Raw genomic sequence first — 26,999 nt, 5'->3', positions numbered from 1 at the left:
AACATTGAACCTTCCCTTTCATCAGGATGAAAAGCAATATATTCACTACTTCTGGCAATGAGATAAAGGCAGGATTGATGCCATTTGGACAAGTCAAATTCAGCAATTCAGCATCACATATATAATAAAGTGCAGCATTAATAATCTGGAAAATGAAATTAAATTACTAGACCAAATAATGAAAAACAAGACTTCATGGTCTGATTTTCATAGGCCTTCCTTTCTGTTTTTGGTGCAAGGGATAGATGGATGTGCTCATTTTCTGCATAGAACAAAATTTACAAAACAAAGATTTTTCCAATATCATGTGCTTTCATTAAAATAGCTTCATTTATTGTCTGCCTTGCAGCAAGTTCCTCCCTATTTTTCTTTTTTCTTAATCCTGGGCAAACAAAAAATGAACAGCAGTTTTACATTTTACTGCTAACCATATTATAAAATTTAATTATATAATTTTACATACAATTTATATAGTTTTCTCAAATAAGGTTGAAATTTCGGAAGTTTTGTTGGCAGCAGTTTAAGAAACAGAAGGATATGAACTGGTATGTGTTTTGAGAAGGCTTCATTCAGTATCTAAATTTGAATCCTAATTGACAGTGTGCTACATTAATTCTAGACGATTTCTTTTTTCTCTCATACAGCCAGATGTATCTTGTTCTGTATCCCGATGGAGCATGAGAAGACAGTGGTGTCCCAGCTGCTTCCTATCTAATATGTACAGAACTTTTAGGAATTCACATTTCTTCTTGCAAAAGAAGAGAAAGAATTGCAGGGACCTTGATTTTTGGAAGGTAACATTTTAGACTCATTTTTATCAGAAGTAGCTATTGTACAGAATCACATTCTAATCAGATATAATGGTGCATATGTAATTTCAGCATATGTTTTATAAGATATTTGATTCTGTGTTACTATATTTAAGAAAAAGACAGCTTTTTGCAGAGTATGACTGCTTACCCAGCATTCACATGCTATATCTGGATAGTTAATGATATCATTATGTTCAAGATTCTTATTAAAACAAGCTGAAGCAACAAATAAGTAGTTGAACACAGTATTTTAAAATTGTATTGCTTTAGAGTGCCACATTGTATTTGTAAGCACGCATCTAACTCTTCTACTTTATCTAAATATCTTGAAGATTATCCCAAAAATATGAGACTGAAGTTTTTTTTTTTTTTTTTTTTTTCTCACCTTGATCAATCTTTACCTTAAAAACATTGGATACTCTGGCACCATCTACTTAATATTGTTTTATGTTTCAGTGAAGGCTATTCTTAATATGCCTTCTTCCTTTTCTTTCTGCCATGTAAATAGCCCTTACATTGTCAAGAATTTTATCCCCAGCACATCTATATTTAGAATTTTATTTCATGGTAAACGGGTCTCAAACAATATCCTAATATTTAATTTTTTGATTATAAGGACTAAAAGCAATTACGAACTAGCCACATTTTCTTTATCAAAAATTTTTTTAATCACTCTTCCATATGCAAATAACCTATTTCAGTCTTTGAAAAAGATACATGATTTCAGAATATTTGAAATACGAGGGGGAAATTATTAAAGCTTTATCAGAGCCTATATGTGTGAGCTATACCAAATCCTTCTATTATTTTGCTAATGCAAATACATCTGTACACTTTCAAAAGAGTGTTCAAGGCTAAGGTCATGGCAGATGTGGAGGAGTAAAATTCCTGAATAGAAAATAATGTTAGAGAATCTTCTTTCTGAAGCATCTTGGATGTTTAGGGAAGCAAAATGCATACTATTAGTAGGAAATACAAATACAAACATACACACACACACACACACACACAGATTATCACTGGGTTACTTTAACTTGATGAATTGTAAATGGTGTATTTTTGGTGTGCATATTTCAGAATACTGCCACCCAGTTGCCTTTGGATAGACTACAAGGAGCAGTAGACATAGAATTATATTTTGGTACAACAGTATAGGGAATATTTAAACAGTCATCTAGGCTTCCTGCTAAACTAAGTAAATTCACGTTTGTGATGGTCTCTAATACATCAGTGCAGCTACTGTTCTGACAGGCCAATGGTCAAATATGTTATGTAGGGAAAATAGAGGCTTACGGTTAATCAGAAACATCTAGAATTCATTTTAGTTTTCTTTAAATAATAGATTTATAGCACTCTACCCTTTATCCCCAAAACCTGCAATGAGGACCTTTGGTAAAAGAGTTTCTAAATTTATTATAGAAGTCAAATCTGGTTTATTTAAACCTTGCATCAATTTTTTTCACAAAATATATTCATTAGTACTACACTATAATCTCCTAGAAGACTGAATTGTATGCTTTAGATTCCAACCCAACTTTTTAAGTACAAATTCACCTTTCATCCTATTTGGTAGCATTTTTCTAACTGCTCAGCCACCTCTCACAGCCAAGGGTAATTGCATACTTGGACTAAACCTGCAAGAATTCTAAGTTTAAAATGAAAGAAGCTTCAGGGTCAGCAAAGAGAGTTTGGTGAGCACAAGGCAAGTAGAGAAAGCAGGATCATTTTGCCTCTCGATTTATATCACTTTTGTTTGTACTAGCACTTGCTTGTTGTTATAGATATTTGTTGGTGTTTTTTGTTGTTGCTTGTTTGTGTTTTTGTGATCTGCAGTTTGGGAATATGTTAAGTATGTTCAATACTGAATAACTCAACAAACAATAGTCAAAATACGTTTTCCCTTTTCTTGAGTCTTCACAGTGAAACCAAGTGTGGATTGTGTTCCTAACAAAGGGAGGTAAGATATAAGGAAGAAAAAAGCCAGAGAATTGGTGATCAAAAAAATAGAAGCAAGACTCTTGCATGCTCTCCTTCATTTCCCGTCCTTTTCTCCCATTTCTCTGACCTACTCTGCTATTAATAATTGATTTTTCACACCTGGAAACCACAAAACCATGGAGTAAGGTTCAGCCTGCAGAATTAAGTGTGAGTATCCAAGCTTCTTAGCCATTAGGAGCTGAAGTTTTCTTCAGCTTGGTCAGTCCTTGTTTCACCACCAAGGTAGCAAGTTTCAAGGCCAATAATGAGATCTGTATATATTCACTTGTTTCACATAAAGATAGAAGTCATATACATAATATATGAAAATATCAGGAGAATGCCAAGGTGCAATAACCAGAAAGTTCCCTTTTTACTTGGAAACTAGTGTATGGTCTCTTAGCCAAAATGCCCCCAGCTCCTTAAAAAATACCATTAATTAATTACCACTGATTTAGCATTGCCCTCTCCTGGTATGTATTCATCCTTCAGAGCAAATCTAAACCCACACTTCTTATAGCTCTGCAGTTTGCATTTAGAAAAAGATAATCACCTCTTCCAGAAAGATGGAAGAAACCGGAAATCCAAGAGCTTTCTATAACAATAATCTAATAATCTAATATTTTGAAAGTTAAGGTTCTCATTCACAGCCTTTTACCTCACAGTAAAATTAGAGCTGGCAACCAGTAACGAACTGAGATGATTTCTTTAATCATTTTTATATAGATTGGGAGTAATGCAAGAGCAGGAACCAGATCTTGTCAACTGTGCACCCACAATACTAAAATCTGTATTTTGCACACAGTAGGTCTTTAATCATTATCATTGAATTGAACTGAATTTGCTAATACTCATCACCAAATATTCTTTTTCAGCTCTAGATGATTTAGAATATTTTCATGTTTTGCAGTTATAGTTCATCTGACCAATGAAATTATGTTTAGGAGACAGTAAATAAATTATACTGAAACTTTCCTTCAAGTAGAATTAAATTTACTTCACAAAATCATTATTTTTGAACCTGAGCATTCTACAAAGTATAAGCCTAATGAGAAGGAAAAAATACCACAGCATCCTTAAACATAGATCTAGAACTCAAGTTAACTAGTCAAACAGGACCCCGTAGAGATTGGTTTTGTGACTAAAGAATACTGTAGTATTTTCTTTCTTAGAAAGCAGAAAGTCTAATTACCTTCAAGTTTCTCACATTTGAGCCATACTACAAATGAGTTGTGTCCAGGTACAGAAAAACCAACAATATTTTATTTATAATCTTATTTTTAGCTTTTTAACTACAAATTCTGGTTCTAGAGTTGTTTAAAAGTCATGGGTTTTATAGATGCTCATATGTAAATTAATCTGTTGTTTGCTTACTTTTCTTTTCCATAGAATGGTCTCCCTCATAAATACAGAACAGGTCATTACATGAAAAATATAAGATCTTGCATTTTTTTCCTTGTTCTCTCTTAAAAATCTATTTCTAATATTGCATTCCCCATTGGATTACTTCATATGGGTATGAGGGAAAAAGAAAAAAATTAAAAAAAGAGAGAGAGACAAAATAGACTGGATCTCACCACTAGAAGTCACCATAAAAATCTCAAAGTGTAACAGAATTCTTACAAAATTTCCTAGACCAGTTCTTTAAGGAATTGAGATCTGCTATGAAAAATATGGCAATCAGGGAAGGGAGGAACGAGATGTGGGAAAATAGTGAATAAGTGCAGCAAAAACAGGTTCTGAGGAATACACATAATTTTGTCTGCTTTAGATCACAATAGAATTTTTAATAAATAAATTTCTTTTCTTTTTTGTTTTTTTGTAAAGACACTTTTTTGAAACAGTAGATTTAGCCCAGTCATTTGTGTCATTTTTAATAAACTGTCTTTTGATTGTTTGTTTTTTGTAACTCTGTAAATGTTTTAGATTTGAGTCTCTTGTACATTGTCTTTAGAGTTCATTCGGATCAATAACGGTTCATGCACTGAACTGTGTATTGAATTTATTGTGTTAACTGTTGTTGTGTGGTTGAAGGGAGATTTGTATGAGTTATAGTGATTTAGGTGCTCATGCTCGATAGCAGGCATGGGCAGGTGGCTTTCCATGGGTGTGTCTCCCGTAATCTCATCATCCACATTAATGATTTCAACAGTCCTTGTTGGGGCGTGATGGTTTTGCCGATGGTGCTGCTTCCTCATCTTGTAGAAAATGACCAGCATCACTGCAGCCATGAGTGTGATGGCTACAAAACACCCAATGATGATTTTGGTAGTCTTCATGACCTCATCAATTCCTGGGATCCCACTGTTTATATCAGTTACTGGGATGGTGAAGGTTTTCTCTGTCGATCTTGTGCTCTGTGGCGTGAGAGAGGTGGTCACATTGGTGGTCTCCCAGTCGACCACTGGAGTGGGACCCACATTGTTATCTGTGGTCCGTGCCTCATCCTGAGACGGTTCCATAGTCTCTACTGTGACGGTTGAAAAGTAGGAGAAAGGAGTAGTGGTTGCTGCAGTAACATTCAGGGTGGCTGAAGCAGTAGTATTCCCAACGGAATTACTCACCATACATGTGTACATGCCTGTATCTTGCACAGTTACATTTGTGAAATTTAACGTACCATCACTGAGCACAGCTATCCGCACTTTGTACGCCCCATGTGTCATGACTGTTCCATTTGGAGTAATCCAAGATACAGATGTCAGGGATGTGGAAGCCCGACATTTCAGCTCAGCTGCCATGCCTTCAGTGACATTGAGGTCTGCAGGGGGCTCCACAATCACCGGAGCATAGCATGTGAAGTAATTCTGGTCAAGCTCTCCAATGTACCTCCCCTTTAGATTGGGAGGAGTGTTACACCGGGCACAACAAGCTGTGTTGGAGGGGGCCATGTCTTTTATCCACCAACTGAGCCACAGTATGTCACAGTTACAGTTCCAAGGGTTGTGATGTAAATGTATCCGCTCTAGATGATGCAAGGGAGTGAAGAGGTCATGAGGCAGTAATGTTAGATTATTGTGTGCCAAGTTGATCTCCACTAGTGACTGAAGGTTGTCAAAGGCATTCCGTTCAATCACTTGAATCTGGGACTGTATCATCCACAGTTTTTGAAGGTGCATCAAACCCTGGAAAGAGCCAGGCCTGATGGCAGATAAATGATTCCCAGAAAGATCCAGCTCATCTAGTTTTATGAGCGGCGTGAGGTTAGGGATTTCCCGAAGGTTGCACATGGCAAGGTTCAAATACCTCAAGTTGGACAGACCTTCAAAGGCACCTTCTGAGATATATGAAAGTCTTTTCAATTCCCCTAAGTCTAGTCGGCGTAAAGAAGGAATTCTGTTAAAAGCATAAGAAGGGATGCTTTCAATGGGGTTGTTTCGCAACCAGAGCTCCTTCAGTTTAGACAAGTATACAAAAGCTCCATTCGGGATGGTAGTAAGACGATTGTCAAAGAGTTCCAGAGTGTTGAGGTTTGCCAGACCATTGAAAGCCCCAATTTCAATGGTTCTGATATGGTTCCTACTCAACTGTAGGATTTCCAAGTGCCTCAAGTGCTTGAAACTGTTCACTTTGATGATCTGGATTTGGTTCTCATGGAGGTTCAGCAGCCGTGTGTTGGTGGAGATGCCATCCGGAACCTCACGCAGGTTTTTCCGAACACAAATCACCTTGCTGAACTGGTTGCTGCAGGAGCACACAGAAGGGCAGGTCTGAGCCCGCACCAGACCAGCCACCACAAGAAGTTGAAGAGCCAGCAGCACCACAAGCAGGGGGTCAAATAGGGCCCTGTTAAACCTAGGACCTATCATTATCTGCTGTGGATGTAAGGTCATCTTGTTCAACATTCATAATTTATCTGGTGTTGGTCCTTCTAGAATTCAAACAGTCTGCAAAATAAAAGCAAAAAACAATTATTAGATTAGATTTACTCTAAGTGTCTTTCTGGAGTAATGTCAGTGATACAGTGTATCAGCTAAAGCCATTATTCGTCAGACAAATTAAAAACAAACCTAATATCCTTTATTAAGCTGTGTGGTTCATATTTAGAGGAAAATGTACCTTTAATCCAAATTAGGAGCCATCCAAAGCCCACATTCCATGAGATGTATAACCACAGAGTAAGGAATCAATGAGGTAGAGGACACTAATGTATTGTTTACCAATCAAATGTGGCCCAAATGCATGAGGACATATAATATATACCCCACCATTAGCTTCAATGCCCACAGCAGACTGAAAAAGTTTAGAAGATAGGACTTTGGGGTTATATCAAACAAACTAAAAGCTCCTTTGCAAAAGTAGTAATAGCTGACATATTATATTGAAGGTTATTTTATGTGCCAAGCACCATGGGCTATATAAAAGCCTGTCTAGAAGTGGTTCATAAAAAAGCCTGTCCAGAAGTGGTTACATAATTTGTGGTTCCCAGTGCAAAATAAAAATGTAGGAAGCCTTATAAAAATTATTAATAATATCAAATCAGTAACAAAAGACCACTAAACCAAGTGTGTGTCCATCTCAACGTGAGTTTCTTTGCAACTGCACAGGTTGTAGGCCCATGAAGCTGGTTGTGATCCTTCGTAATCCTTACAACACTTCTCTGAAGTAGGAATTGTCATCCTTTTCATTTTCAAAATGAAGAAATATCATCATAGAAGTGACATTCAAGAAGTCACATGTTTAGTAAGTATAAATCAGGGCTCAGATGCTCATTAGACTGGTCCCAGGGAATATGATCTCGGATGCTCCATAAAAATGTTGCTATGAGAATAAAGGTAAATGCAAAATATTTTACACTAATTTCTTTAAAATACCTTTCCTTTGCGGGTGACCTCAGCTGTAAGCACTGGCAACTTAATTTATGGTACCTGTGAAGATGCACTGAAATAGTGACATGCACATGTATATATAAACTTCTAGAGATTCTCATATACCAACTCATTATAACATAGCTGACTGCAGCCTATAAGCAGACATACCACGTATTAACTATTTTCCCATGAAACATAATTTTTATTTACAGAAAAAAATAGTATAACAGGACTCTTATGTCTTGTGTCCCTACTCTTACTGGTTTTGAGTAGATTTTTGGGAAGGAAAATAACTCATCTCCTGCATTTCTTGTGGCCACAGGAAGTCTTCCAAAGGAGCTTATGTTGTTACCAAGTATACGCCCCACTCAGCTGGCTTATTGTGGACTGGGCACCTGTGTAATAACTTCTCCCAAGTCTCTCAACTCAATAAACAGTGTGTCTTCTGTGAATCTCTTGGAAAGAAAAAAAAAGGGAGGGCAGTGAGAGGGGTCACCACATTTCAATTCAAAAAGGTACTAATGTAGGACCCATGATGTGTCACCTTGAGCAAGTTACTTATCCTTTCTGCGGCTTAATTTCTGTCCCACTTGCAAAATGGGAATGAAGATATTAATAGTACACACCACATAGGGTTGTTGTGAGGATAAAATGAGTTAATACAGAAAAAGGACTTAGAACAATGCCTCCCACATGGTCAGAACTCAATAAATGTTAGATATTATCATATCATGACAGATTATACAAAATAATATTTTAATATGGAATATTTCATAAATGATAGTAATCATTATGGTAATAATTATAGATTTAGATTTATAATGAAATATTAATTTCATTATAACTATTTTTAATTTTAAAATATTTTAATATTAAATATTAAATAAATATTAAATTTAATAATAAATTATATTAAAATATTTATAAGTTTGAAATAACAAATATAATTATATTAATGTATTAACAATAAATATACAAATATTTTATTATAAAACAATCATATGTAACATTTATTGAGTTCTGACAATGTGGGAGGCATTGTTCTAAGTCCTTTCTGTTGTTTCCCTCAACCAGATATTTTGCTAAGTAGTGGGCATATAAGGATGAGGAACAGAATCCTTACCTCGGGAGAATTTAAATTTAAAGAGTGAGACAGATAGGCAAACAGATGAAGTACAATGATATATGTTCATTGCTATGACAGAAGTCCACACCGGCACAAGAGCACTAACATCAGAGCAACTTAATCTATGCTGGAAAACCAAGGAGGTTTCAGAGAAGACGGATATCTGATCTATATTTCGTAGAAGCTGCTGAGAAAAGGAAGGAAGGGCATTTTAAGCACGGAGGGATCAGCTGAACCAAGGCAAACACACATGAAAAATGCTAGTACATCCAGGGAACAGTAAAAAGTGCCCTCTGTCAGAATGGAAGGCCTGAGGACGAGAATGAGAAAGGAAGCTGGAATGAGATCGGTAAAGACTCTTAAGAGTTGGTTACGTCAAACTTAAGAGTCCCAATTTTATAGTGCAGGCAACATGTTTTGTTTTTAGAAAAGAATGCTATCATCAGCTTTGTTTTGAAAAATGATGATGTGAGGTTAATATGGGGCAGAGACAAGCAATGGAAGAAACTAGTGGCAAGCAGAGCAATTAGGAAGATCTTCCTGTTGGCTCAAGTGAGCCTTGGAGAGAAGCCAATGCCAGCACTTCCTTGTCTACCACCGGAGGGTTTGAGGAAGAAGGGCTGGCTCCTTTTTAGGACATGATCCTTTCACTAGTGGTGAGATCCCCAGTGAGAAATAGTTGCATTTACTAAATAGCCTACAGAAGGTGGAGAAGAGGCTTTTTTCCCTCAGTAATAGGAGATGCACTCTTAAGGAAAACCAGCTGCCATTAGCAATCCTTAAACATATACCCACATTTACAAAACCACTGTAAGGAATCTTGGTCTTAAGAAGGTGATATTTAAAGTCCTCGATTGCTTTCTGGCTTCAGAGGCTTTTGTGTCCTTCTCTATGACAGCAAAAATACTTGACTAATAGATTCTGAGTTACTAATTTTTTCCCCCAGCCTTCTAAGGCCAACCAACTTGCTTCCTTCCTTGGAGCTGTTGCAGCTCTAGGTTGACTTTTCATACCATCTGGTACTGTGATTATTTGTTTCTGGGTGGTTTCCTCCATCAGCCTGTGGACTCTGTGAGAACAGGGGCCATGTCTGATGGATTTCTCTTAGCCTGTTGCCAACACAGTGCCTGGCACACTGTAGGCACAAAATGAAAAGATATTGAAAAATGTACCACAAAGAAAATATCTAATCACAGCCCTTTGCATATATGTAGTCACGTGTTCTAATGCATTAATCACGCCTTTTTATTTTTTGTGTTTCCTGATGCTCTAACATTTGAGGCCTTGCTGATCCTAGAAAGGCTACCCTTTCAGGGCTAGCAAATTCCTAGATGTAGTCAAGGACTTGCCTATAAGCATGACTTTCATAAGCAAACCAGCCTATCCAAAGGTCAAACCCCAGCCACCTTCTTTATCAGCTTCTCCCAAGACTCTTAATACTCAGACCACCATTTCCCTGCCTTAATCACCCCACGTCCACGTACCACTTACCAGGCAACAAGGGACAGCCCCTATGTCTCAGAGCCTGCCAAAATGATTCAAACTAGCCAATCACAAGCCCATTTACCCTGCCTTCCCCTAAAACCACAATAAAGACTTTTGCCCACATTTTCCACTGGCTGCTCCCTACTGGCTGATCCTGCTGCTTCCCAGTGTGGCCTCCACATGCTGTGTCATGCCCCCTCTCCTGTGAGCTGTGAGTAAAACATCACTTTTTAAACAGCAGCCATCTCCTGGTCTGTTGCTTCACTATAGCTAAATAATAATAAAACCTGAATTTTAAAACAATGACTAAACAAAAAGGCCTGACTCATCATGTCAATCCTGTTAACAGGTTTTATAGGACTACACCTCTGTCCCGTTTATATCATGACAACAATGTGGTTGGTAGGTTTCACAACCTAAGTCAGATAGAGTTATCCTCCTTGTAAATTTAAATATGGCCTTAAATAACTCTTTTATGTTTCCATTATCAATAGAAAGCTATCCAAATTTCCAGTAATAATGACCATCAAAAATTTATCATTTGAGTGATTTAGTGTAGTTTTACAGATGCCCTTTCTCCCTGAAACAGACATAGGTTTCAGGGGGAGAAGGCATATGTTATTAAAGTTATTGGGTATAAAATAACATAGCATGCAAAATCCCTGATACATAAACAAATTAACGTTTTTACTGTCGGGGTCCCAGGGTCCAGCTCCTCTAAGCTTTCTCCCATTCCCTACTGCATAGCCATCCTTAGAATCCTAGGGTCTCAGGCAAAACAGGTAGAAATAACTGGTTGACTGGAAATAGCACAAAATTAAAGAAGATCATTCCTTACTCTGCTGTTTGCTACCTAAAGGCAGCCATGCTCAGTGGTCAAGAGAAAAGGGTCCAGTGTGAGACTTCTTGAGATCATATCCCTGTTTGACCCTCAATGACCTTAAAAATGAGAAAGTCACTTGATCACCTTATACTTTACTTTCCCCATCTGTGAAAAAACAACACTGTTTTCTACTCAAAAGGTTTTGGTTAGAACTGTCACATAATACTGTGTATGTAAAGTTACTGGCTCATAAGAAGCAATATATAATAAATATTTAATACATATTAAAAATAAAGTGATGGGACGCTCAGTTTCTTCCTGTTTTATAAGGCAGGAGCAACAATAATATATCTTATTCAAATTTGTGATAAGGATTACTTGATATATTCAGGAACATACTATCAGTAAAACACATGCAACAATGATATAGTGCTATTAATTATAAGGTATGTGCATCTATTCTTTCTTACTCTCCAGACTGAGTTTTATTTTCTACTTCTTGCTTCAAGATCTTTGTGCTATTGCAATTAATGAGATTTTCTATAAATCAGTCATAAGTAATGCTTTAAGAATTATAGCTGGTTCAAAGCTAATTTATAACCTACAGCGAATAATGCTTGGTACATGCCCTGAATTAAATCAACTACTATCAACAAAAGGTTTTTTACTTTAATATCTAACTTATGTTACTTTATATCAAAAGCCAGGCTTCAACATCTCTTTCATAAGATGTTTTTATCACATCAAAGGAAAATTAATTTAAAAGTATGCACTATCCATTACAATGTCATCTGACAGCATTTATTTACAAATGCATTTGTGTGAGTTTTGAATTAAACTATGATACTTGTAGTCTTGTCCTAGAGGATATTTTGACTTTGTCAATAGACTTTCTTCCTTTACTACCCATGCTTTAGTGCACTGAGAGCCAGTGCAGTGAGAGACACAGAAACAAGTATATATGAAATAGTTAGCTAATGGAGATGCTTTATTTAGCACAGTATCATTGCTAAATCATCATAGGCTTTGTCTAGATATTAGAACTAGTTTGTAAGCAAGGAGGGAGAAAGATGAATTCAGCTAACCACAACTGTACCCCTTCTTTCCCTCCTCATATTATCCTTAACAAACCTCCCTAAACGGGAGAACTAAAACTGCTTACCCCGGACCCTAAGACTCCAAACCACACCTTACCATCTACATTAACATGACTTTGCTGTTCCACTGTCTGTCTTAGCACCTCTTTCCTCTTCTGGGGCTCTTCCACCAAAGCAAATGGCTTCACTGATCCTAATAAGAACTTCCCCCAAAGTTCTATCTACTCTTTCATGGAAAATTCAACAGACATCTGTGCTCAGATTTACTGAATCTTTTGACTCCTCAATCCTAAATTGTTGTGTCATAATTCTTGTATAATCCTAAACAAGTTTCTACATTGAAAAACCTTCCTAGACTCAAACTTCTAGTTCTCTTTTTAAAAATTAAATTAAATTAAATTTTAAGTTCCTAGACACATGTTCAGGACGTGCAGGTGTTACATAGGTTAAATGTGTGTCATGGTGTTTGCTATACCTATCAACCCATCACCTATGTATTAAACTCTGCATGCATTACCTATTTCTTTCTGATGCTCTTCCTCCCCCAACATCCCAAACAGGCCCCAGTGTGTGCTGTTACCCTCCCTGTGTCCCTGCGTTCTCATTGTTCAGTTTCCACTTATAAGAGAGAACATGTGGTATTTGGTTTTCTGTTCCTATGTCAGTAAAACTTCCAATTCTTAATAAATTCTGACCTAGTCTTCACAGTTCCACTCACAGACACTGCCAAACTTTGTGAGGTGGTTCTTTTCCTCACCACCATAATCAATAAAGTCAGCTCTGCCTTATCAACAGGTTATATTGGTGATATTTCAGGAATTACCTTTTTACAATACTAAAGTTGTATTATTCATTTAAAATGTGATTGAATCTCAAACAATATCTTCACCCTCCCCCACCCCACAAACACAAATTTGTTGCCTACCCAAACATCCTAGCCCCTTACTCTTTTCTAAGAAAATTTTATATAGAAACATTTACTCCCATGCAAAAACAAAACAAAACAAATATATATATTTAAAAATATATAGATATAGGTCTATATACTTTTTATGTCTATATGAAAAGTGTGTGTATATATATACATACATATATATATATATATATATATACTGTTTTATCTGTTTTGGGAGAGGCTGACCCAGTACTTAAGGGTGAATAAATTTCGTTTAAGCTAGAAGTAGGCAAACCTTTTCTGTTAAGGGCCAGATAGTAATTATTTCAGGCTTTGTAAGCCATATGATCTCTTGTTGCAACTACTCAGTTATGCCACTGTAGAAGCCATAGACAAAAGGTATATACATGGGCATCGCTGTGCTCCAATAATACTATTTATAGTATAAAATAATATTTTTGGAAATTGTAGCTAGAGCAATCAGACAAGGCAAATAAAGGACATCATGGAAAAGAAGAAGTCAAATTATCTTTGTTTGCAGATGATTCGATCTTATATTTGGAAAACCCCAAGGACTCTACTAAAAAACTGTTAGAACTGATAAATTCAGTCAAGTTGCGGAATACAAAATCAACATACAAAAATAAGTAGCATTTCTAAATGCCAACAGGAAACAATCTGAAAAAAGAAATCAAGAAATTAATCCCATTTACTATAGCTATAAATACAATAAAATACTGAGGAATTAAATAACTGAAAGATCTCTACAATGAAAACTATAAAACATTGATGAAAGAAGAAATTGAAGCAGACACACAAAAAATGGAAAGATATTCCATGCTCATGGATTAGAAGAATCAATAGGATTAAAATGTCCATATTACACTAAGCAATCTACAGATTCAATGCAATCCCTGTCAAAATACCAAAGACATTCTTCACAGAAATGGAAAAAAAAAAAAATCTTAAAATGTATATGAGACCACAAAAGACCCAGAATAGCCAAAGCTATCCTGAGCAAAAAGAACAAAACTGGAGGAATCATATTACCTGACTTCAAATTATACTACAGAGCTATAGTAACCAGTACAGCATAGTACTGGCATAGAAGCAGCCACGTAGACCAATGGAACATAATAGAGAACCCAGAAACAAATCCATACATCTACAGTGAACTCATTTTTGACAAAGGTGCCAAAAACATACACTGGAGAAAGAACAGTCTCTTTAATAAATGGTGCTGAAAAAACTGGATGTCTATATGCAGAAGAAGAAAACTAGACCTCTATCTCTGGTCATATAAAAAAATCAAAATGGATTAAAGACTTAAATAGACATTGTAATGAGATATCATCTCACTCAAGTTAAAATGGCTTTTCTCCAAAAACAGTACCAAATCCTGGTGAGGATGTGGGGAAAAGGGAACCCTTGTTTCCTCACTGTTGGCCAAAATGTAAGTTAGTCTAACCACTATGGAATACACTTTGGAAGTTCTTCAAAAAACTAAAAATAGAAGTATAATATAATCCAGCAGTTCCACTGCTAGGCATGTATTCCCCAAAAAAGGAAATCAATATATGAAAGAAATATCTGCACTCCCATGTTTATTGCAGCACTATTCATAATATCAAAGATTTGGAAGCAATCTAAGTGTCCATCAACAGACAAATAAATTTTTAAAATGGGGTACATATATACAATGACGTTCTATTCAGCTACAAAAAAGAATGAGAAACTGTCACTTGCAACAACATGGATGGAACTGGAGGTCATTATGTTAAGTGAAATAAGCCAAGCACAGAAAGACAAATTTCATATGTTCTTACTTATTTGTGAGAGCTAAAAAGTAAAACAATTGACTAATGGAGATAGAGAGTAGAATGATGGCTATCAGAGACTGGGAAGCATAGTCGGATGTGGGGAGGCGAAGGAGGGATGGCTAATGGGTATAAAAATATGGTTAGACAGGATTAATAAGATCTATTTGATAGCACAATAAGGTGACGACAGTGAACAATAATTTACTTTTTTTGGGGGGGGGGGCGGAGTCTTTCTCTGTCACCTGGGCTGGAGTGCCATGGCCGGATCTCAGCTCACTGCAAGCTCCGCCTCCCGGGTTTACCCCATTCTCCTGCCTCAGCCTCCGGAGTAGCTGGGACTACAGGCGCCCGCCACCTCGCCCGGCTAGTTTTTTGTATTTCTAGTAGAGATGGGGTTTCATCGTGTTAGACAGGATGGTCTCGATCTCCTGACCTCGTGATCCGCCCATCTGGGCCTCCCAAAGTGCTGGGATTACAGGCTTGAGCCACCGCGCCCAGCCAATAATTTACATTTTAAAATAACTAAAATAGTAAAATTGTTGTAACACAAAGGATATATGCTTGAGGTGATGGGTGCCCCATTTACCCTAATGTGATTATTACGCATTATATGCCTGTATCAAAGTATGTCATGTATCCCATAAATATATACACCTACTATGTACCCACAATAATTAAACTTTTTTAAAAAATAATATATATATATATATATATATATATTCTATTTCCTAACCATTTAAAAATTCACAAACATTCTTAGCTCACAGAGCACACACAAAAATGTAGCAGGTTGTCTTATGGATTATAGTTAGCTAAGCTCTTGTCTAAGCGAAGATTGATAGTACCATTCCTCCTTTCAGAGACTAATGAGGTCTGAACATGTGACACAATTTGCCTAATAAAATGTGAGGGGAAGTCAGTTGAGGGATTGCAGGAATTTTTTTTTTCTCTCACTAATAAGAAGAAAAACATGGGGAAGACATAATTCTTTGTTCTGTTTCTAGATATTGTTGAGGGTAAAAGATGCCTAGAGCTGCTGTAGCCATCTTGTGGCCAAGAGGGGAGGCAGCCTGAGGACAAAGCTGATATATCAAGAAAGAAAAAATGAAAAAATGGAAAGAACTTACATCTTTGATATTTGTGATAAGCAGATGAATTAATGAACCCTGTAACTGTTTTTCCTCTTGACTTCTTATTATGTAAAATAATATATTACAGTATAAACATTTTTTTTTTCTGGTTATATGCAGCCAAACCTATCCTGATACATTCATATTCATTTCTTCTCTCTCTCTCTCTCTCTGTCTCTCTCCTGATTTCCTCAGTGAATAGCAAAGAGAGGGGAAAATTTTATATTTTACTTTCCTATACCATTATAAATACGAGAACGTTCAAAGGAAACAAGTGAAGGTAAAGCAACATGATATCCTTATAAGAAAGGTCTGAAGCTCATCCCACATCATGCTAAGAAGGATTTCTACTGCAAAATCATTTATCTGGACATCTCTGGGTTTTAAAGAACGCTAGAATACACAGGAGAAAAAACAAAACAAAGATTTAAATAACACCATTACCAAAGGTAACACACGTCTTCAAATCAAGTTTATTTCATAAACATTTCCTAATATAGATCATTTGTTTTCCCATTTTTAACCCAATCTTGCACATCTTGAGCTTTCTCCACCCCTTATGCAAGAGTATGTAGTTCTGCAGATTTTCAGGGAAAAGAAATTTTTTTTTTTTGTAAATATGCCCAGGGCTGAACCAGTAGGTAAATGTAATGGAAATGCTACAACATTAAAATGGCTATAACCCAGTGAATCAACCTATCAAGTTAACAGGCAGCTGTTTGGCTAAACACACTGACTCTGCAATGTTTCTAGAAGATGCTAAAATTTCAGAAGTTGAGATTTATGAAAAAAAAAAAAAAAAACACACCCACCCACCTGACTCTGCATTTCCACTCTTCTAGAAGACTTATTTGGCTTACAGTGGAAGAATATATAATATATTCTTAGGGTTTATGTTTCTCTGTAGTCAGGACTTCTCACCTAATGATATTTTAATGTTGTCACAAGTGTTGTAACTATATATTACTAGTGGTAACATTACCATATCATTAGGTGAGAAGTTCTGACTACAGAGAATTATGTACTAGCAAAGTAAAACAACAACAACAACGTGGCTGCCATCAACATGGGCTCATGTGCTGGAGAGTATAATAAGGATTGTAAGAGAGCTAAATTATCCATGTCTTCAAGAACTTTCCCATCTTAGAGCTATAAAACAAATTATAGACATATATCAAAAATTTTTAAATGCACAGATATGCATATAGGTACTAGTGTAAGTCAATACATTCAATATTTACGTGCCATAAAGAATTGCCAGAGATTAATGTAGGCATAGCTAATCAGAGAATGCTTTAAGAAGAGAATTTGGGGATGGGCATGGTGGCTTACACCTGTAATACCAGAACTTGAGGAGGCCAAGGTGGGGTAATCACCTGAGGTGGGGAGTTCAAGACCAGCCTGACCAACATGGAGAAACCCCATCTCTACTAAAAATACAAAATTAACCAGGCGTGTTGACGTATGCCTGTAATCCCAGCTACTTGGGAGGCTGAGGCAGGAGAATAGCTTGAACCCAGGAGGTGGATGTTGTAGTGAGCTGAGATAGCACCATTGCACTCCAGCCTGGGCAACAGAGCGAAACTTCGTCTCAAAAAAAAAAAAAAAAGAGAATTTGGGGCCAGGCGTTGTGGCTGATGCCTGTAATCCCAGCACTTTGGGAGCCGAGGTGGGCAGATCACAAGGTTAAGAGATCGAGACCATCGTGGCCAACATGGTGAAACCCCGTTTCTACTAAAAATACAAAAAGTAGCTGGGCATGGTGGTGGGTGCCTGCAATCCTAGCTACTCAAAAGGCTGAGGCAGGAAAATCGCTTGAACCGGGAGACAGAGGTTACAGTCAGCCAAGATTGTGCCACTGCACTCAAGCCAGGCAACAGAGCTAGACTCCGTCTCAGAAAACAACAACAACAACAACAAAAAATAGAGATTTGGAATTTTATGCAGGTCATGAAAGCAGAGGAGTAGGAGCACAAAATAATAAGAAAACTGACTTAATGGAAGTAAAGGATTTACACCATAGAATCTAGTTAAACTAGCCCAATTGAGGAGCACTGCAAGCCTAATACAAAGTTTGAATATATTTTAATAAAAAATCTTAGAAACTTGAGGCTCTTAAGCAGGAGAGGGAATGATGAGAATATTGTTTTAGAAAGTTTCTGCCCTTGTCCCTAAAGGAAATTGGAGAGAAGACTTTGACGAGAAAGTAAGTGACTTTAATAATCGACATCCTTAGTATTGCTTTAGAAATGAATGGAACCGATCTCCAATCTGATTATCTGACTACTGAGATGTGTATAGTTCAAATTAATACGCCCTAGTTAAAATCCTGTAGAGCATGAAATACCAATGAAGAGAAAATTAGCTTCTGCATATGGTCACGTTAGAAAATATCAGGGTACACAAAAAGAGCAGTGTATCATTTTGGAATCTCCGAGCTGCAAGTCAGGAAAGAGGCATCTTTGATATCTAGTGTGGCTCATGTCCACCCTGCAAATTGCACACAAAGGACTACTAAACACACATTTAGTTTTAGTCCTCTTTCTAATTTGAAACAATGCTGAAGCACACAAAGAATGCCCAATCTACAATAGTAAGACCCAGCAAAACAAAAACCAGCTTTAGAGTACAACGCCTTCTACTGGAGGGTTGGTTTGGTATTCCTGACTCTTTGATCTTTGGTAAATTGACCTTCTCGGAGCTGCACCTTCCTAAGTGGGAATGATGATAACAGCGCAATAGACATTGTGAGGATTACACGAATTAAATGGCATTGTGCACACTGAAAGCAAATCCCCAGACTGGCCCCTGAACCTCCATAAAAGCCACTACCACGTAACCAGTTGCTCAAGGCAAAAATGTTAAACTCTTCTTTGACTTTTCTTTTTCTGTATTCACCTGCAGCCCAGCGCTATTCTGATTCAACTTTAAAACATAATGTTGGTCGTCTACTTTTCCTCATTGTCTCTTTCTAGATTATATGTCATCTTCATTTCTAACTTGAACCTCTGAAACATACTGCCATTAATTTCCCTACTTTGGTTAACTGCATTAGCACAATTCATTCTTTATAGAGTATTTAGATTGAATTTTAAAATTATAAATATGTTCATGCTATTTTTTTAGTTGAAACACCCCTATTAGCTCCATACCTTTTTAGAACAAAATGCAAACTGCTTTAGTCTCCACGACACAGCCTGACCTCTGTCTGCTTCTCCCACTTTTCAACTTTTTCTTACTCCACCTTCTCGGTTCAACCTCATTGGCCTTTCGTGGTTTCTCAAAAGATTCAGCCTTGTTCCCAATTCAGGACCTTTGTACTAGGATTCCCTCTGCCTGCAATGTGTATCCTTTGATTTTTGCGTAGTTGGTTTTCCTTTTAATTCTGGGCTCACTTTAAATTTTACCTTCTCAGAAAGTTCTTTTTGATTACCTAGCAAAAAGTATCCCTTTTGTCATATTTAATAAGTTATCCATATTCAATTTTCATCATAGCACATATCACTATTTGTTATTTTTTCTCATACACTCAGGTGCATATTTTCTTACTGCCTGTCTCACCTCGGTGGAAGGTTAATTTCTATGGAGTAGAGACTTGTCTTCCTTATTCAGTAGTATTCACCTAGAACAGCAATCATGGAGTATTTGTTAAATGCATGAATGAATGAATGAATGAGTGCTCAACCAGACAGAAGCAGGTTGAAAACTCATTAAGTCAAGGCTGTAAACTCACTAAGGACCCACAGGATGTCATACTCACTTATTGATCCCTAGCACCTAGTAGAACCCCATTCACATAGCAGGAATTTCATCGATTTTTGGAATAATGTTTTCCAGTTTGTAGTTATTTTCATAGAAGTTTCTCCTACCAAGAGCTGGGAAGGACAGTGATTTAAAGATCATCTCACTGTCTCCTTGCATGTATTTTTTTTTTTTGAGGGGGATGGGGTGGGTGATAAAGTTGGAGAGATTTCCCTATTTCTTTCTCTTTGTCTATTATTATCAGTAGCAGCCCTGTTTTATGTTTGACCAAACAATGCCCTCTGCTGTATGTGCCTAAAATAACACGACTGCCTTGAAAATTTCTGCCTAAGAGGATGCCTAGTTGTTTTCATGATTTGCTTCTTCCCCCTTTACGTGTACTCCAGAACTAGGGAGGACTGGCTTAGCTTTCAGGTCACTGCATTGGATCAGACCACTTTATAACAGAGAAAGGAACTCCTAGAGTCAGCAAATGCCTTTAAAATGGAAGGGCTTCTTGATCACCACATTCCTGCTACAGAGACTCATTTGAACCATTTATTTAAAAATCCATGGGTGGAAAAGATCTTCTCATTCTACTATCACAATCTAAAGCAACAAGATAGAATAAGCAAGGGACTGGGGAAGGCTATGGCGGCTCCAAACCTTGTCTTAGCAACAAAAAGTCAAATCTACTTCATGCTAAAAAATCCGACCTAGGGATACACTCACAGCTTGGCAGGGCTAAAAATAAAATTAATTTGTTTTTTTCCTGCTTGTTTACCTTCTCATGATGCTGGAGAGATAAGTGTACCTAGCATGAGGTTTCTGGCTGTTTATAAATCCTTTTGATCTTATTCACTTTTTGATATTAATTATTCAAGAAAATGTAAAATATAGATGATCAACTTATTTCTCAAATTATAGGGTGGGATTTGAGGTGTTTGGGGGTATGTTTATGTTTTTGACAGCCATTTGCTTTAGTGAAATGTATAACCAGAGAAAAATATTTAAAATCTCAAGCTCCATGTACTGCTAGATATTTCACTCTCCAGGTAATGAAATCAGAATGCTCCAATGATTCGAAATATGCCTGTTTGTAACAATGCCTACATTCTCCTTTGTGCTAATATTTTAAGTCTGGAGACCCACAATGCATGAAACTGTTGCTTCTTTTTCCTTCCTTTTCTTTTTTTCTTCAAGTTCAAGGGACATTTAATGATTAATATATGTTATTCCTTATCTCCACAAGTGGTCTTTTCTTTTCATATTTTTCCCATAGGAGATTTTCAAAGCAACGTTTTGCAGACTTAGTATAACAATACATAGGAGCCTAGACAATCACAGTGCAAGAAAGCATAGCCCACCAATAGTTCCCCAGTGCCTACAGAATTAAGCCAAAATCCCTTACTGCCTCTACCCACTAGATGCCAGTAGCAACCTCAGTTGTGACAATCTACAGTGTCTCCAGACATTGCCAAATGTCCCCAGGGGGGCAAAATTGTCCTCTTTGAAAACCACTGCCTTCGTGTGACATGTAAGCCCCTCCATAGTGCTGTGCCATTCTGGTTTCCCAGTCCTATCTCCTACTGTTCTTAACACAGTCTAGGCTGCAGTCTGTTCCGACTCTAAAAATACTCCCTCTACTTTTCCTCTTTGGGGACTTGCTCCTTCTTACTTTAGACTGAAATTACCTACCCTGATTTTTTTAAATCAAAATTGTATCCAGTCAGAGCCAGTTTTACAATGGCTCTTTCTACTAGGCTGTCACCAGCCTTATTGTTCCGTATAAATATCCATCCTTCCCCTAAATTGTCTGTAAAGCCAAGACTGTAACACTTACCAAATCTGTGTTTGCATGTAAATGTTTGGGAATGTGTTCAACCTATTTCATCATAAGCTTTCTCAAAGACAGAAACTGGATGCTATTTAGGCATTCAATAAATATTAGCTGAATTGAATTACTGAAATATGTCACATATTTTAATTCATAGTCAGCAGCCAAATTGATAAATGAATTTTATAAAAACATAATATTTTGAAGTCCATTGCTAAGACTTACATGTGAACCAAAAAGATAGAAAAGGTATAAAACTTAGTTTAAATGATAGAGGGCTCAATAATTACGCCTTGCCACCCTCCATATAAACAAATGAAAGCTTATATATTAAAATTGTGAAGAAGTAAATTACCAAAAGTCAGCATGTAAATAGGGGATTGAAAATGATGGGTTAGGGTAAAAAACCTATCCTTAGCAGCAGTAACCTGTCTCCTAAATATTACATCCAGAGTATCTTGCATATTATGTATGCTTAATATAGAAATAAATATGTGGCCTCAAGAAAAGATTGATTGTTGCAGATTTCCAGCTGCTTACACAACTAAGCAGACACTAATAGTACATAGAGACTTAAAAAACAGAGAACAAATTTTTGTAGTACCCTTCTGTGAAACTGCCTGGGGATTGAGTATTGTGATTTTGGACTCTATTATTGTGAGGATAAATGAGTTAATATAGAAACTTTCAGAACAGTGTCTTGTACATAATCAATACTGTAGGAATATTTGTTATTGTCTTCATTGTTTCCATTACTTGTCTAGTACTGATGACAGTTAAAGTCCATATATGGAGAATGATTGATGCATCAACTATAATAATATAACAATTTGAATCATACAATTAAGTTCTCTTGCTTTTATTTTTCATCAATAACCTTATTTGATTATTATTTCCCTTTCCATGAAATTGTACAATACCATCATGGGTTCCTAAGTTTATTAATGGGCTTCAAATCATTTGCAAACCTCCTGAAATTATATGCCAATTTTTGTTTAAATGTGATTATATATTTTTATAGAAAGATTATTCATTAGTCTTAACATCATACTCTCAAAGAGAAAGTTTAAGTTCCATACAAAATAACTGATAGACTGAAGTGCTTGGAAGGTCTGTTAGAGTTCTAGTTATAAATTAGCAAATTGGCATTCTGCTCTATACATCACTTTCTTACGTGTTTAGCAAGTACATTTACAACCTTCTCATAATGAGCTACCAAAATCAAATTTCTGAGAGTAAAAACCCAGGTCTTGAGCAAATTCCTCAAAACAAATGCCCGTTGGGAAGGGTCTTGGGATGCAGTCTACCCTGGTGACAGCAATCTTTGCCAAACACCTTAAATACCAGTACACAAGTGACATTTTGTCACTCCATGTCATTTCTTTAAGGATTTTGTGGCAATGTATGAATCAGGATGCAGAACGATAAAATAAGGTCCTGTGCTCCCTCAACAGAGCAGAAATGGGAACTTCTCTGTTTCAGAATCTTCTTTCATTTTGCTATAGTTTATTCCTCAAAGGAAAATGTAGTAATGCATTAACTAATGCATTGATGTTTATCTCTTAGGTTGTTTTGGGTGACCATGCCTGACGCCAAAGGAGAAAACACCATACTTATGAATATTAGTGGAAAAACAACCTTATAAAAGAAATAAATATGAAAAAATAATATTCTATTAAAACAAATATAACCAAAACCCCAATAAGGATCCTCCCTCAATAAACAAATCTGCTGTTGGAGAGAGGGTAAACTGCAGAAACAGGTCATATGTTTTAACTTCTCGGGATGCACAATAGGCTGATTTGCTCTAGACTTTCAGTTTGAAAAATATATGGGAGAGAAAAGCATATAAAAAGGGCTGAGTATTTCAAATTATGTTTAATCAAAATATGTAGAAAACTATTTTCCATATATATTTTGTTTTCATCTAGGTTAATGACAAAGCAAGTAACTAAAGAAGTGCTTTTGAAAAAAGATCTAACAAGCCCATCTGAAACCTAAGTCCTTGGTAAGGCAGGCAGAGAAGGATGTGATTTCAGAAAGTTGGTAATGCAGTTAATAGCCTTGCTTCCCAGGCTTCCTTTGGATTGATGACTGGCTGGGAGGAGTTGATAGTCATTAACTCCCAACTTCTCATTAATCCTTAGAAAATGCCCCGTGCTAAGGTCACCAATGCCTTTATAGGTTGAAAACAAACAAACCAACAATAGCACCCAAAAGGCATATGGATTTTTATAATGAGCAATGCAATTTAAATTACCATGCAAGGCAATTCGAAGAGAATAAATATCATGAACATAGAGTCATTCAGATTTAAAAATCACCTTCCAACGTTTTACCAAGTACTTACTTACTTGTTCATTATTAAATAGTACAAAACCCCAATTTCCTAGAGAGTAACCAAAAACATATTTATAACCCCAGGCAAAGCACTAAAGATGTCTGGAATTCATTTTATAGTAGGGTGTGGGGAAAGAGAATGTCTAAAGTCATTTCAGCTATAATAATATATGATTCTAGGTATACTCTCTAATGCTATATTTACCAGGGAACTCCAATTCAGTAACTTGCCATCATTGATCATTTGTAATAGGGTACTGAGACGAGCCCAGTATAAACAATAGTCATAAACCAATGCCAACATATTCCACTGAGGGAGTGTCTATGACTGCGTAGATCCTTGTAAGTAGTCTGGGTGTTCAGAGAGAACCAGTGAGGCTTGAGCAATCAGTGAAAGGTATGTGGACAGTGGATCTAGGGGATATGTAGATTTGAATAAGCAAAAGGTCTAGCATTTCAAGAGAGAAAAGAAATAAACAGGCACTTTCGTTCAATAATATTTTTTGAGTGCCTACCAAATTTCAAGCACAATGCTCACTTCTTGACACTTAGGGCCAAGTGTCTCTCATCAAGAATCTCACAGTGCAGTATGATTCACAGGTGAGTACACGGGGAATTATAATGCAGCAGAAAGTACTAGAGAAATTCTATTCTCTATTCTTTAGAATGAGGTATTATAGCAGCACACAATAAGGAACATGCACTAACAGAGAGCAGAAAGAGAGAAAAAAGGGAAAGAACCAGGTATGGTGGCACGTGCCTGTAGTCCCAGCTACTTGGGAGGCCGAAGCAGAAGGTTCACTTGAGCCCAGGAATCTGAGCCCAGCCTGTGCAGCATAGCAAGACACCATCTCTAAATAATAATAATAATCAAGAAAAGAGAAAGAATTTGTTTGAAAATAGGCACAAGTTGAGTAGGGAATATATGAAAGTAAACACGACATAGGCAGTGGAGTAGTAAGTAGAATAAATGAAATAACACCAGAATATAAAAAATAGACAAGGAATTGAGATTTGATATTAACTCATGGATAGATTGCAGGGACTTGATTTTTCTTTCTAACATGTGAGCAGAACTAGAAAGGTAATGGAGATATAAGCAAAACTCTAAGATGAATGGTTTGGAAACTACTGCCCACAGGCAAAACTGGAAGGGAAAAGGACAGTGGGAAGAGTATTTAAGGAAAAGCAAGTCTGCAGTGGTATGGAATATGAATAGAACAGAGTGAAATAGATTATTTCAATAATCAAACTATAAAATAATGATGGCCTCGGTTAGGCTTTGACTTTTACCTAAAATATAAGCTGAAACAACATCATGATTTTTCCATCTCTGCTCTGGAATCTTTAATATGTGATACTCTTTATATATATATTTACCAGATTCCATGATTCTTGACCTGTGGCTTGCTCTGGTTTCTGTATATTTTATAGTCCCTACAACTTTGAAGTAAGTCCTACAAATCTAGTGGCTCCCACTGAATATCTCAGACCCACTGCTTTCCAGTTTTCAGCATGACTTAAGAGTTTAATAAATTCGCCAAAATGACCTACAAAAACCTGATAAAGAAACTCTCTTTAATTGAGCCTGTGTTTATGAGATCTGAGCAAGGGGAGGAAACGGAGTAGACTCTTTCTGTGATTTCCAGGCAACGTCATTTAATCAGAATGCAGATCGCAGGGATGGCCTCCTAATTGGAAATGGAAACTGGTTTAAAGTAACCTCAACACTGTTAACATTGCATAATGAGGAAACCTTGGTGATGACATGTCAGATAATGGAAATGACTGGAATCAGTGATTTTTTTGTTTCTTCCTAATGACCGCAAAAGGGAATTATTTAGCAAATGCAGACATTTGAAAATTAGATTCGTAGTTATTTATTTACTTAAGGCAGTTCCTCATTTTGCTCCATGCTGTGTTAACCACAGGTTGTGAATATTGAAACCAAGTTTTCTTTTTTTGCACAATTCCTATATTTGCTCTTAGTTACCATGGAACCTTGCAAAACTAGGATTCAATTCCAGAATGAATGAGCTTCAGTTAACACAGTACCACGGAAAGTAAAAACTCCCTGTATTTTTCTGTATTCACTTTGCCTGCAATGCATCATTTGCAAAAATATTTCATGGGAAAAAAATAGAGCTATACATGAAAAGCAATAAGGAATTGGGTCCTTATGGTATCATAATGGGATCAGAAAGTAGGGAAGCCTGTGCATGCTCCTATTTAAACCATTATTAACTATATTTCCTTGATTTGGATGGCTAAAATTACTTTTTAGTTATTTTTCCCACCATGTTTTCATTCTTGAAAGGATGCATTTTTAAAAGAATAATCCAATTGAAAAAGCACAGGGCTGACAGATTCTAATATGGATATCAGAGATATTGAGTGATAATAATGCAAGTTACTTAAACTTTCTGTACCCATCTGTAAAGTGAGGACAGACTATGTTTTCTTTCTATGTCAAAGACATACCACAAAAATAAACTTTAATAAGAAATCAGTGTGTACAAAGTACAATCCACAAAATTGGGTTAAATTATGATATAGGTGTCATTCCTACATTTCTTAGTCCCATTTTTTAAGCTGCACCCTACATGTGAGCAGAACTAGAAGGGGGATGGAGATGTAAGCAAAACTCTAAGATGAATGGTTTGGAAATTACTGCCCATAGGCAAAATCGGGCTCACCACCCCAGTTTTTGTAAGTAAAGTTTTATTAGTAGACTTCCACACCCATGCATGTAAGCTTGTCTATGGCTGCTTTTACGTTGAAGGGCAGAACTGAATGGTTATGATAAACTATATGGCTTGCAAAGCCTAAAATATTTACCACCTGGTCCCTTAAAAAAAAAAAAAGGCTGCTACAGCATCCATCCAGAGACTTTTCTTTTCTTTCTTTCTTTCTTTCTTTTTTTTTTTGAGATGGTGTCTCGCTCTGTTGCTCAGGCTGGAGTGCAGTGGCGAGATCTCAGCTCACTGCAAGCTCCGCCTCCTGGGTTCATGCCATTCTCCTGCCTCAGCCTCCCGAGTAGCTGGGACTACAGGTGCCTGCCACCATGCTGGGCTTTTTTTTTTTTTTTTTTTTTTTTTTTTTTTT

The 26,999-nt window shown here is 36.6% G+C and overlaps 1 protein-coding gene across 4 annotated transcripts in view; it reads right to left on the bottom strand.

The window, feature by feature from the left end:
* Positions 1 to 4,545: 4,545 nt before the first annotated feature.
* The window catches only part of LRRC4C (leucine rich repeat containing 4C), a 1,306,046-nt gene continuing 1,283,592 nt past the window's right edge, over positions 4,546 to 26,999 (bottom strand). For 3 of the 4 annotated variants that reach the window (XM_023185520.1, XM_023185521.2, XM_023185522.2), the window contains one exon: positions 4,546 to 6,676. In XM_023185520.1, the coding sequence (XP_023041288.1) occupies positions 4,712 to 6,634 (1,923 nt within the window). In that variant the 5' untranslated portion in view covers positions 6,635 to 6,676 and the 3' untranslated portion in view covers positions 4,546 to 4,711. The remainder of the gene's footprint in view (positions 6,677 to 26,999) is intronic. The other variant, XM_023185519.2, reaches the window with a different exon arrangement.

This window comes from Piliocolobus tephrosceles, chromosome 13 (assembly GCF_002776525.5).
Source record: "Piliocolobus tephrosceles isolate RC106 chromosome 13, ASM277652v3, whole genome shotgun sequence".
NCBI lineage: Eukaryota > Metazoa > Chordata > Mammalia > Primates > Cercopithecidae > Piliocolobus > Piliocolobus tephrosceles.
This window is presented reverse-complemented; position numbering and strand designations above follow the sequence as displayed.